General features: G+C 34.7%; 1 protein-coding gene across 1 annotated transcript in view; it reads right to left on the bottom strand.

The window, feature by feature from the left end:
- brsk2a (BR serine/threonine kinase 2a) overlaps positions 1-12,505 on the bottom strand; it is a 328,235-nt gene that overhangs the window by 71,092 nt on the left and 244,638 nt on the right. The window contains exon 5 of the mRNA XM_056451941.1: positions 11,432-11,548. Coding sequence (XP_056307916.1) covers positions 11,432-11,548 — 117 coding nt within the window. The remainder of the gene's footprint in view (positions 1-11,431; positions 11,549-12,505) is intronic.

Genomic DNA, 12,505 nt, shown 5'->3' on the forward strand with positions numbered 1-12,505 from the left:
TGAGTACTTTTAAAATGTCTACTTTTTACTCATACATTGAGTAATATTTACAACAGATACATTTACTCTACTTGCACTACATTTTTCAGTATTCTTTCCACCACCGAAAAATTAACGTTTTTCTTGTTTTCCGATTAAACTTTCTTAACAAATCATATTCAGCAACAGCACTGTGCATCTCCGTGAGACTTTAAATCAGAAAAATGGTTAAAGAGTCAATCCAATCATCATATGTTCAAGTCTTAGTACCATCAGGAATTGTTGTTGTGACTATAAATATATAGCACTAGCTTACGCCCTCAATACGATGTCTCTGATTAACCCCCAACTACTCCTTAAGAACCAAGCACCCACATAATGTGTTTATATATATATATATATATATATATATATATATATATATATATATATATATATATATATATATATATATATATATGTGTGTGTGTGTGTGTGTGTGTGTGTGTGTGTGTGTGTGTGTGTGTGTGTGCGTGTCTGTGTGTGTACATAGATTAAATGCAGAGCACAAATTCTGAATATAGGACAACATGCTTATCCATGTCATAACAAACAACCATCAACACATGTGTGACTTCGTCTTCAGGCACATTTAGAGCTAATCGAATTATTGGGGGACTTTCTCAGCGAGCTGTCAACACCTCCCTTGACTCCACAAATACCTTTACAAGCATGTGCTTGGACAAATAGGAATCCTGTTGGTGACAGCTATTTCTTTTATCTTAATTAATTCAACTTGAAGTACTCCAACTGCATACACATGTATACACTGAATAGCTACAGTTTGGATTAAATGGGAAACGATCTGGAAAGAATATCATGGATGACTCTGAAAGCATCATTGAAAGGAGAGTGCATATCTGATCCGTCAAAGAATTCAGACTGCATAAAAACACACAGTATTTCACCAAATATATATGTCAGAAAGGGCTGCACGATTATTTGATTAAAAGATTCTGATCTTGATTCTAAGCCTCCCACAATCGTATTCCTACATGTATAATGATTCAGCTGCCTACTGAGCCTCAGATGAGCATAAAACATTCAAAATCCGCATTGCTTCTGACCCAAAAGAAGCAGCTGACATTTAATTATTCAATTGCTTCAGTTTTTTGAGCCACAGAATATTGATATTTTTTTTATTTAACACAGAAAGTCAAATTTTCACAGAAGGTGGGAATACATTTTGACATTTTGTTAAAACATTCATGTACAAATGAATGAATAAAATGACAAAAAATATATTTTCTAATTAGAATGTTATTAGTAAAGTAAAATTGAATTAAATATCCTATTGATACGGATAACTAAATTAATTAAATAACAAATTGATTGGATTATTTTATGTCAATGTGCATGTGAAATTAACATTTGTACAACTTTAATATAAACATAAATTAGGAAATGTATCCCCTCTTCCCTTAACCTAACCTCCCACCACACGAGAACCTCAAAACATTATGCAATTCTGAGTGTGCCTCACACATGTGAGTGGATTTGACAAACCACTTGTAGGAAACATTATGCTCTAAAACTCCTACAAACTTATTGCCCTCACCACGCTAGCCTAAACTTATTATTCTGAAGGGATAACGAGCAAACCAATTTATATTTCTGTAGCAGGTGCGTTAAAGCAAAAAGATCAAAATGAATCAGATGTTTTAGGGCTGTAAAACGTTATTATTGTTTATGTTGATGAGCAAGGCGAATTAGTGATAAAAATACACCCATTAACGGATGAGTTTATCAAGAAATCCCTGCGGTGCGTAGTGCCAAATCATTTATCTACTCCAAGCTGTTTGCTAAAGCTCATTTCCTCTCTCATTCCTGCAGAAGTCGTCAACCAACGACGGGCAGATATTAGAGGCTTCATAACTGATGTGGGTGTGCAAACGATCAGGCATATGGGTTCAGATGACTCTTTTTGGTGCAATGTACAAGGAACATTAAGCCAGATTGGTGCATGGTAATGGGAAGGCAAAAATAAACACCATAAACATTATCGAAAAGCATCCATGAAGCTCTGAATCAATAATGGTTGTATTATTCCAAGTGAGTAGATTAGTCTCAGAGCCGAACTGGGACTGTTGCAGGTTGTATAAAAGCACTATAGCAAATCCTAAACACAACTGGGTATGTGCCAATTTTGGATATTAAAAAAGTAAGCATTGTATGAGCCGTATGACATTCCACACACACAGTTGAAGTCAGAATTATTAGTCCCCTTTTGAATTTTTTTTCATTCAAATGATGAAATGATGTTTAACAGAGAAAGAACATTTTCACAGTATGTCTGATAATATTTTTCTTCTGGAGGAAACCTTATTTGTTTTATTTCGGCTAGAATAAAAGCCGTTTTAAATTTTTTTTTGACTGTCTACAGAACAAACCATCACTATACAGTAACTTGCCTAATTACCCTAACCTGCCTAGTTAACCTAATTAACCTAGTTAAGCCTTTAAATGTCACTTTAAGCTGTATAGAAGTGTCTTGAAAATATCTAGTCAAATATTATTTACTGTCATCATGGTAAAAATAAAATAAATCAGTTATTAGAAACGAGATATTAAAACTATTATGTTTAGAAATGTGTTAAAAAACATTTTCTCTCCGTTAAACAGAAATTGGGGGAAAAATAAACAGGGGGGCTAATAATTCTGACTTCAACTGTACATACATACATACATACATACATACATACATACATACATACATACATGCATACATACATATTAGATCAGTGTTTCTCAACCATGTTTCAGGAGGACCGCCAGCTCTGCAGATTATCCATGTCTCCTTAAGCAAACACACCTGATTCAGATAATCAGCTCATTAACAAAGACTGAAGACTTGTAATGGTTGGGACAGACAAAGGAGACATCTAAAACATGCAGTGTTTTTGGTCCTAAGGGGTTGAGAAACACTGTATTGGATGGATGAATCTTTAAAAAAATTATGTTTTAATGAATAGAGTTTTTAAATCGACTAAACTGTTAACTTCTGTTTAACATTCTGTTATATAAGTAAATTAATGCATGAATCCACTACAAAAAAAAAGTAAAAGAACAAATATTTTACTACAATGTAATTAGTAAATAAACTGTTGAAATATTAATGAGCATATATGAGATAATAATGAGTGAAAGAAAATCTAATGAACTAATTACCACATTGGTTGGATTGAGATCTGGGAGTATACTGTATGTGAAAATTAATATTTGTACAATTTTTGATGGATGTATGGATGGATCTTATACCAATTAATGATTTAAACTGAACTGAACTTAAACACTACAAATTTAACTACACTGTTCCTATTTACTGTGACCTTTTATGTGAAGCTGCTTTGACACAATCTACATTGTATAAGCGCTATACAAATAAAGGTGAATTGAATTGAATTGAATTGAATTGAATTGAATTGAATGATTTAATGAATGGTTTTAAATCGAATGAATTGACTTGAACTGACATTCTGTTATAAAAGTAAAGTAATGAACAAATTAATCGGCTGCAAGTAAGAATGAATATTTTACTAGTAAGTAATTAGTAAATTAACCAATGAAATTATAATGAGTTTATATGAGACAAAATGAGTACAAAAAAATGTACTGAATTAATTACCACATTGGTTGAATGACATGATCGTGAAGTATATATGGAAAATTAACATTTGTACAATTTTTGATGGATGTATGGATGGATCTTATAACAATTAATCATTTAATGATTTTAATCTAAATATAAATTGAGAAAAGGGATGATGCCTAGAGGGGCCTAGAATGCAGTCTCTACTTATAGGGGATTCTCTTGTTCTGAAATTTGCACAGCAATTCCAGTGTTCAAAATGAATATTAGTTTTGTGACATTTTTTGTCTGTTAAAAAAAAAGCAATATCAATATACTTTGCAAGGTCAGAATGTCCAGCATGAACAATTTGCTTTGGGTCAAACTAAATATTAACAAATGTTCTGTAAAAATAAAAAAAAAATTAATTAAAAAAACAAGAAAATATGGTAAAAACCGGCATTTGGTTGAAATTTGTAAATTTCACTGTGAATTACTGTATTTTGTACATTTATGTCATTATTTTAAAGATTATGTCTTGAGCATCAGATTTTTTTCTTGCTGCTGCTTTAGTTTAGGCGAGGGAGTGTTTAATAATGGCCTAAAAATACACATTTAGATTTCAAAGAAAATATCTTAATATTAAAAAGTAATCATACTGTAAGTTTGATCCATGTTGTAACGAATGGCCTTTAATAATGTAGTTTTTAGTTGTCTGCAATCATCAGTGTTTATTGAGATTAAAATATATTTAAAAAACAATTTAAATTGAGATAAGAAATATTGTATAGCAACACGTGTATTTTATTTGTATCCCGTGGCACACATTGCTTGTTTAATGGCTATTCTAAGAAATATGTGAGAAATTGCACAGTGAGCTGACATCATTACAAAATAAACCTCAAACAGAGGGGATTTAAAATAGTTATGGGGTCACTGAGCATCAAGGACATTCAGCCCAGATAGAACATGAACATAAAGATCATTTTTTAGGATGACGGGTCCTGTACTTATTCATTCTGATAGTCGATGTTGAGTCATACTACTGGAAGGCTTCCTGTGTAAGCTAAAGTCCTGTAGTTCCTGACCTGCAGTGACCATGATGCCGGCGCAAACTAGGGTTCACTATGGTCTGGTCTGACCTGAGAAGAGCTGTAATTATATAATGTGAGGTGACTCCATGACTGCCATAGTGATTTTATTGTATTTGGCTTTAATCTACGGTCATGTCTGAGTGTAATCCTAGAGGTCATGCAAGCATGGCCAAATTAATCTACAGACAAACGACAAAAGGTTTTACAGCATATGGGGGGACAAAGTCGGTTATTAAAATGCATAAAATAATTAAACTAAGATTATAAATGTAATAAGTGAGTTATAAATTCACACTTATTAAGTCAAGATCATATGTAATAAAATTCTGATTTTTTTGGATGGTTCTACATGATCAATTGAACATTCTTTTTTAAATTGAAATGAACTGCATCATTACAAAAATGACAGCACAGTTTCTCTACACTGCTAACAAATTCCTGTAGAATCTACAGTAACTTACTGACACCATTTATTATGCTGTATATGTATTTACAATATTGTATATCTTTACTGTAATATATACAGTAATTTTCACAATGCAACTTTAAAATACAGTGACATACTGCATAAATATCCTACAGTAAAATGCAGTTCATATTACAGTTAAATACTGTGTAATTTATAAAACAAAAATGTTAACAGTGTAGTTGTAGTGTAGCATTCTGCCAGTAACTTACTGTAAATAAATTAAAGCTAAAATACTGTACTTACATTTACAGCACCATTTATCTTGCTGCATATGTATTTTCAGTGTTGTATACCCTTACTGTTACATGTACAGATTTTTTACAATGCAACTTTAAAATACAGTAACATACTGCATAACTGCGCTACAGAAAAATACAGTTCATATTACAGTTAAATACTGTGAAATTAATAAAAATTGTTAACAGTGTAGTTGTAGTGTAGCAGTCTGCCAGTAACTTACAGTAAATCAATTACAGCAAAAATATTGAACTTACATTTACAGCACCATTTATCTTGTTGCATATGTATTTACAGTATGGTATATCTTTACTGTAAAATATACCGTTAAACAAACTGCATAACTGTCCTACAGTAAAATACAGTTCATATTACAGTTAAATACTGTCAAATTTACAAAAATCATTAGCAGCGTTACATTAAAACAATTTCAATAATATATCTGAGTTAATTAATATTAAAAAATAATAAAAAATTTATTTATGTTCTCTGTTAGATTTAATAAAATTCTTATTTTGATTCGTACATACTTGAGCCTAACAGTTATTGCTTATAACTAGGGCCAGACAGAATCTGCAAATATTTTTTGCTATTTATGCGGATTTCTGCGGAGTGATTTTAGGGGTATTGAAACTTAATATATGAAATAAAAAATAATACATTTTAACTTTTATTTAATGTTTACAATGCTAATCCATCTAGATCCACTTAATTGGTAAACAAAGCAAGTCTCTCATATAATATATCTACTAAAAGACAGAAAATATTTCTTTAGAAACTGTATTATAAATAAATCAATTGAACACTTTCTTATTAGTCAATAATATTACTGAAACAAATAAAAAAAACTAAATAAATCTAAATTTACACACATTTACACAAGTAAATAAATAGACTCAATGATGGGTTTAAAATCTGCAGGAAATCTGCCAACTTATAACTTAAAATTGTCTGTTTCCAACATAAATGATGCTATCAGGAAGGGCATTTTTGAGTTGAGAACTGGGCCACTCTTACTCATATTTGTCTGTGTTAACCATTCCATTTGTCTGAAATATAACTAAAATGCTACAATTGCAATCTATACCATAATAATGTCATTCAGAACAATGGATGACACTGTGACGTGACAGAATATCTGCATTACATTTCATTTCTACTTTTAATTCAGGTTATAATACAGACTTTCAACCAGTCATTGACATTAAGCAGAAAACTGGACTAATAAATTTAAGCATACTTATTTATTTACCATTCATTATTTCATCATTTCAAAACATTTACCAATTTTCCAATTTTTTTTTATAAAATTTTATAAAAATTAAGAAAATTAAAAATGCATTTCATGCCAAATACTTAAAGAGCCCATATTATACATGAAATAGGGTCATATTTAGGTTGTAAGGGTCTCCAACAACAGTCTAATATGCATGCAAGGTCATAAAACACTTTGATGGTCTTATAATCTGCATTTATTTTTACCTAATTATCCCAACGACTCCCATATGAATCGTTCAGCGATTCATTTGTTCCCAACCCCCTCCTCAGCGCGAAGCTAATCTGCGCTGATTGGACCGATGACAGCCTGCTGCGATTGGTCGACAGTGACAGGCTTCAGCAGGAGACAGAGTGAAATGCCCAGCTGGTAATCAACTATATAAAAGTAGTCACAGTGCACACGCGCTTCATAGTGTAAGGCTTTTTTCACACACACACACAACCCTCCTCAGAAGAACTGGGGAGATCGACGCGAGTCTCTCTCTCTCCCTCTCCCTCTCTCTCTCTCTCTCTCTCTCTCTCTCTCTCACACACACAACCCTCCTCAGAAGAACTGGGGAGATCGACGCGAGTCTCTCCCTCTCCCTCTCTCTCTCTCACACACACACACACAACGCTCCTCAGAAGAACTAGGGAAAGCGACGCGAGTCTCTCTCTCTCTCTCTCTCTCTCTCTCTCTCTCTCTCTCTCACACACACACACAACGCTCCTCAGAAAAACTAGGGAAAGCGACGCGAGTCTCTCTCTCTCTCTCTCACACACACACACAACGCTCCTCAGAAGAACTAGGGAAAGCGACGCGAGTCTCTCTTTCTCTCTCTCTCTCTCTCTCTCTCTCTCTCTCTCTCTCTCACACACACACACACACACAACGCTCCTCAGAAGAACTAGGGAAAGTGACACGAGTCTCCTGTCTCCTGATCGATCGCCATAGCAACGACAAACGGCAGTGGAACGCGAGCTCACAAAAGCCTTTAACGTTAAATCCGTAAACAAAGCGGCACGCGTTGCGTTTTTAACGTGGCTTACATGTGATAAGAGAATATAAAGAGTAACCGCGTGTACTGTACCAGGTTAACAACTCATCTTTGGGTAGAGACTGTCAATATTATCCATCTGAGCACAGCGTGACTTCATTCGACCGGCGGCGTCTGTGTGTGTGTGTGTCTAGTGTTTTTTCTGTGTTAGTGGGCGGGGCCCGCAGGTTTCAAATCTCCCTGGTTTGCGCGCGTAACTACTGGCGAGGCTTGTGTTTCGTGGCTGCGTCATCGCGAAACACCTAATGACTCGTTATCAAGGCGACTCGTTTGAAGCACTATGAGTCGACTCTTTTATAGATGAATCAATAGTTTTAAACACTGTACACTTACAGATTTAAGCCTTAGCTGGATATTTCACTTCACTTAGAGCTGTGTTACACACTACATGGAAGGGCATTTTCAAAAACCCATAATATGGGCTCTTTAAGATTTTGCATATGATTAATTGCATTAGGTATACTTAATATATTTAATGTATTTATACATTTAAATGCATTTTATTACAGTTAATTAAGCAGTAACTTTCCAGTAACATTATATTCATCAAAGAATCCTGACAAAAAAAATGCATCCTGAAATGCATACTAAAAACATGTTGCTTCAGTGCTTAATCATCATATTAAAATGATCTAACATATAGACGAATTACCATGTTTGAAAACATTCAGAATGTGCACGCAGCGAGGTTCAGCGAGGGAATGACATTTGATGCATTGTATATCCACCAGAATTAGCTGTGTACATTTCTGCCAATCCCAACGTCCTCTTGAGCTGGTTGGCTTGTCATGACATATATCAGCAACTAACCCACCCACCACCTTCCCTAAACACAATCGATAAGTGTTTTGAAAAGCAAACAGAAAAGCCATCACATGCGCGTGAATTTTAATATGGTTTAACACTCTTTTTTTTTTTTTTTCGTTTTACCTGTTGTTTTTAACCTTCCTTTGCCGAACTCAATTTCTAGCCTGCTCTGCTTTGCCTCCCTAGTGAACTACTAACCAGGCCCACCAGAAAAGCTGTCAATACAGGAGTAAGTGGTGAGTGGTACTACCCCATAGTGTTTTTTACACAGAAAATGCGGCCATTGTATACCCTGGGACACATATTTCGTAGTTCCCAAATATGTAGCCCTGGGCACATATCCCAATGAGCCTGTGTTGGTTTTTTTAAATAAGTCTCTTCTGCTACATACATTTTGATCAAAATACAGTAAAAAAAAGGAACAAAAATACAATTTCTAAATGTTTCTATTTGACCTGTATTTCATGACTTTTAAAAATTATTACTTGTATAATATTACGGTATATTTTATAGAAAAAAAATATTATAAATAAAATACATACTATATTTAGATTCCTAAGAGTTTTTTGAAGAGTTTTCTACTGCATTTATTTGAGCAAAATACAGTTAAAACTGATTTTTTTTTCTGTTTATTAAAATTGTATTTAATATTTCTCCCTAACATATTAATGTAGGGGGGACATTGTGGTGCAGTGAGTACTGCTGTTGCCTCACAGCAAGAAGGTCACTGGTTCAAGCCCCAGTTGGGTCAGTTGGCACACATAGTGTATGTGTGGTTGTGAATGCAAGAGTGTATGGGTGTTTCCCAGTGCTGAGTTGTGGCTGGAAGGGCAATCACTGCGCAAAACACATTCTGGATAAGTTGGCGGTTCATTCCGCTGTGGGGACCCCTGATTAATAAAGGGACTAAGCTGGAAAGAAAATGAATGAATGAATGAATGAATGAATGAATGAATATTATTGTAGCTGTACTACGATGTTTGACTGTGATTTTAGGTTTTTAGTTAGTTCCAGTTTTGGCTTTGGTACTGACTAATCTAATGTATATGCACAAATATATATGTAAAATATTAATTTAAAAGAGAGATCTATAAGGGACGTACTCATTTATGTTAAGCACTGTATATGCCAGTGCTTCCCACAGGTTTGAAATATACTTGCAGTGGTAGCCAGATTGAAACACACCTTTTACCCATAGCACATACAGTAAATGGTCAACTACATGCGACAAACACAAAAAAATAATGTGATTTTTAACTATATTTTTATTTATCAAGACACTGTTATACACCTTTTCTTTTCAATGGGCTAAAGTTATTAAAAAGGCTGTTCTCTTACTTTTATGCTACTTAGTAGCCACTGACAGGTAATAACTCTCTCTAATAAGTTGCTTTATTGGCTTGACATTTACAGTATAGCCAAAGCATTTTAGATATGTATAATGTAATTTATTAACATCATTAAATGAATAAAATATACAGCAAATGGGAAATAAATATCAGAAAAATAGACAATATTGCAAAAAATTTTAATAATTACTAGAATAAAAAGTGTAGATTATTTATATAAGACAAATAGTTGATTAGCGATTTCTAACAAATATTTTGCAGCCATTATATACTACATTATATACTGTAGGTTTGATTGTGTTCTCTCCGAGTATATAGTAAAGTTTATCTTAGTTGTTTATTAAATGATTTTGCAGTCAGCTACGAAAAGGTAATGCAAAAACCCGTACAAATAATGGCAACTTTAGAAAGCAAAAGTAAAACCCAAATCCCAGAAATTTAGGAGATTCAGAAACTACAGTCAGATGCATTTTGGCGGAAAAGGCGCGTCTCTGTGGATCTGTAGAGCCAGTGTTGTCAACTTAGCGACTTTGTCACTATATTTAGTGACTTTCCAGACCCCCCTAGTGAAATATTTTCAAAAAAAGCGACTAGTGACAAATCCTTTTGTGAGTTACTGGAGATTTTTATAGATTGTCATTTGTCCATACTATGCAGTCCCTACTCTTCTCAACGAGCTGCGGGTGATGCCGTCGGCCCCTCCTCCGCCTTAGAGCACTGACAGGCGGCCAAGTCAGTCCTCTTACAGCAGTCTCTCCCACCTGCAGCCTTTTTTTTAGCACAGGGAGTGTGTGGTATTTCCATTGTCCAGTCAAACCGATCTGCTTCTTATTTTAACTATTTAATTTGACCGTATATTCTTTTCTTGTTCACAATCACAGATGTTTTAGTGACAGTTTCGGAACTTGACTGAGTTCATTACATCTGACAGATTACTGCAAATTAACTACACATCTATACTGACATACTGTATTCAAACAGTAATGAATTTAGTTAAATTGACATGCTTACATAAAGTGTAGTGCAAATATAAATACCCCTTTATTAACCATAGGCTGTTAAACAAACAGACATGGTAGAGCATGATGACGTCAGTAATATGCAAATTGACGTATGACATAATTTAGCAACTTTTTGGGCAGAGCTTAGCATCTTTTCATCGAAAATAGTTGGCAACAGTGCACTTGAGATTGAGCTTGAGCAGAGCACTTGAGATTGTATGTGTGAGTGAGAGATCGCGTACACACAGAACCAGCAGTAGGAAACGTGCAGAGCGAGAGAAGATTTACCACTGGTTTATCGATTACAAATGTTTGGCTTTCTTGGACGGATACATTATTCATGTGTCACCACCAAATATACATGGGCGGCCGTTTATATACCTGGGCAGCCCGCCCAAAAGTAAAGTAAAGTCTATGTGTGGGAAGCACTGTATGCTATATACAATAACATCTGAATATGGATTTTAGATGTGTACTGCATCTTGTATGACTAACTAGTATGCATCACATTAAATTTAATATAATTTAATGACATAAATGTAATACAGTGATTATCATTAATATTTCACTTACCCACAGCTAGTTTCCAGCAGACTGTCCCCCACCTGTAGGGACGCCATGCCGAAGTCTGCTATCCTAATGTTATTTTTCTCATCCAGCAACAGGTTCTCTGGCTTCAGGTCTCTATGACTGTATAAAAGCACAAAGAGGAAGTAAATGAAACATTCATATGAGATATGAGAAACTGTGTCATGATGGAGTGAGCTTCGTTATGCATTAAATTACATTTCAGCAACTCAAATATGTTTGTGTCTATTTGATCCTTTTCAGTTATCTCTTTTTTTTCACTATTAACTAGTCTACGAGCCCCTGTAGAAGGTGATGACAGATGCCTGCTGTGTCAATGTCCAAGCACTCCTCAGACCACCGGTGGACACAGGAGCTGCTTCCAACCTTCAAAATGAACACAAAAACCCTCTTTTCAATTAATTTTCGGCCCAGGTTTTCACAGTGTGAAGGAAGATGACTGTGTCAAAGAACTTGAATTACATTCCTATGAGAAAATAACCTTTAAATATGCGTGCACACACACTGCAATGAAAAACACTGCACTGACTCCACCCACCTGTGTTTGATTTAAACAGGCAAAGTGACAAAATTGACCACTTATTTACCACAGCAGTAGTAGTGTATGGAAAGTAAGATGTAGAATAGGGCATTTATTGACGCAATTGACCCAGGTTCTATTCCAGCTTTTGCTGAAACTGTTCTTCTGTCATTGTTGTTGTCGTCATCGTTTTTCTGATCAGATTCATTCCCACATGTTTATAAACTGCATTCATAGATCTGTGGCCATGCCCCCAGTTTATGCCGGCAGATTTGCCCAGCTTAAATATTAATAATAAAAATGTGTCATTGTTCCAGTGTGTCAGTTCAGTAATTTGGTTGGTTGGTTGGCTGACTGGTTGGTTTGATGGTTGGATGTCGGATGGTTGGAATGTTGTATGATTTGTTGGTTGGATGTTGGATGGTGGTTGATTGGTTGGTTGGTTGCTTGCTTGCTTGCTTGGAATGTTGCATAGTTTGAATATCGTATGGTTGGTTGGTTGGTTGGATGGTTGGATGTCGGATGGTGGATGGTTGGAA

The sequence above is a fragment of the Danio aesculapii genome, chromosome 25 (assembly GCF_903798145.1).
Source record: "Danio aesculapii chromosome 25, fDanAes4.1, whole genome shotgun sequence".
NCBI lineage: Eukaryota > Metazoa > Chordata > Actinopteri > Cypriniformes > Danionidae > Danio > Danio aesculapii.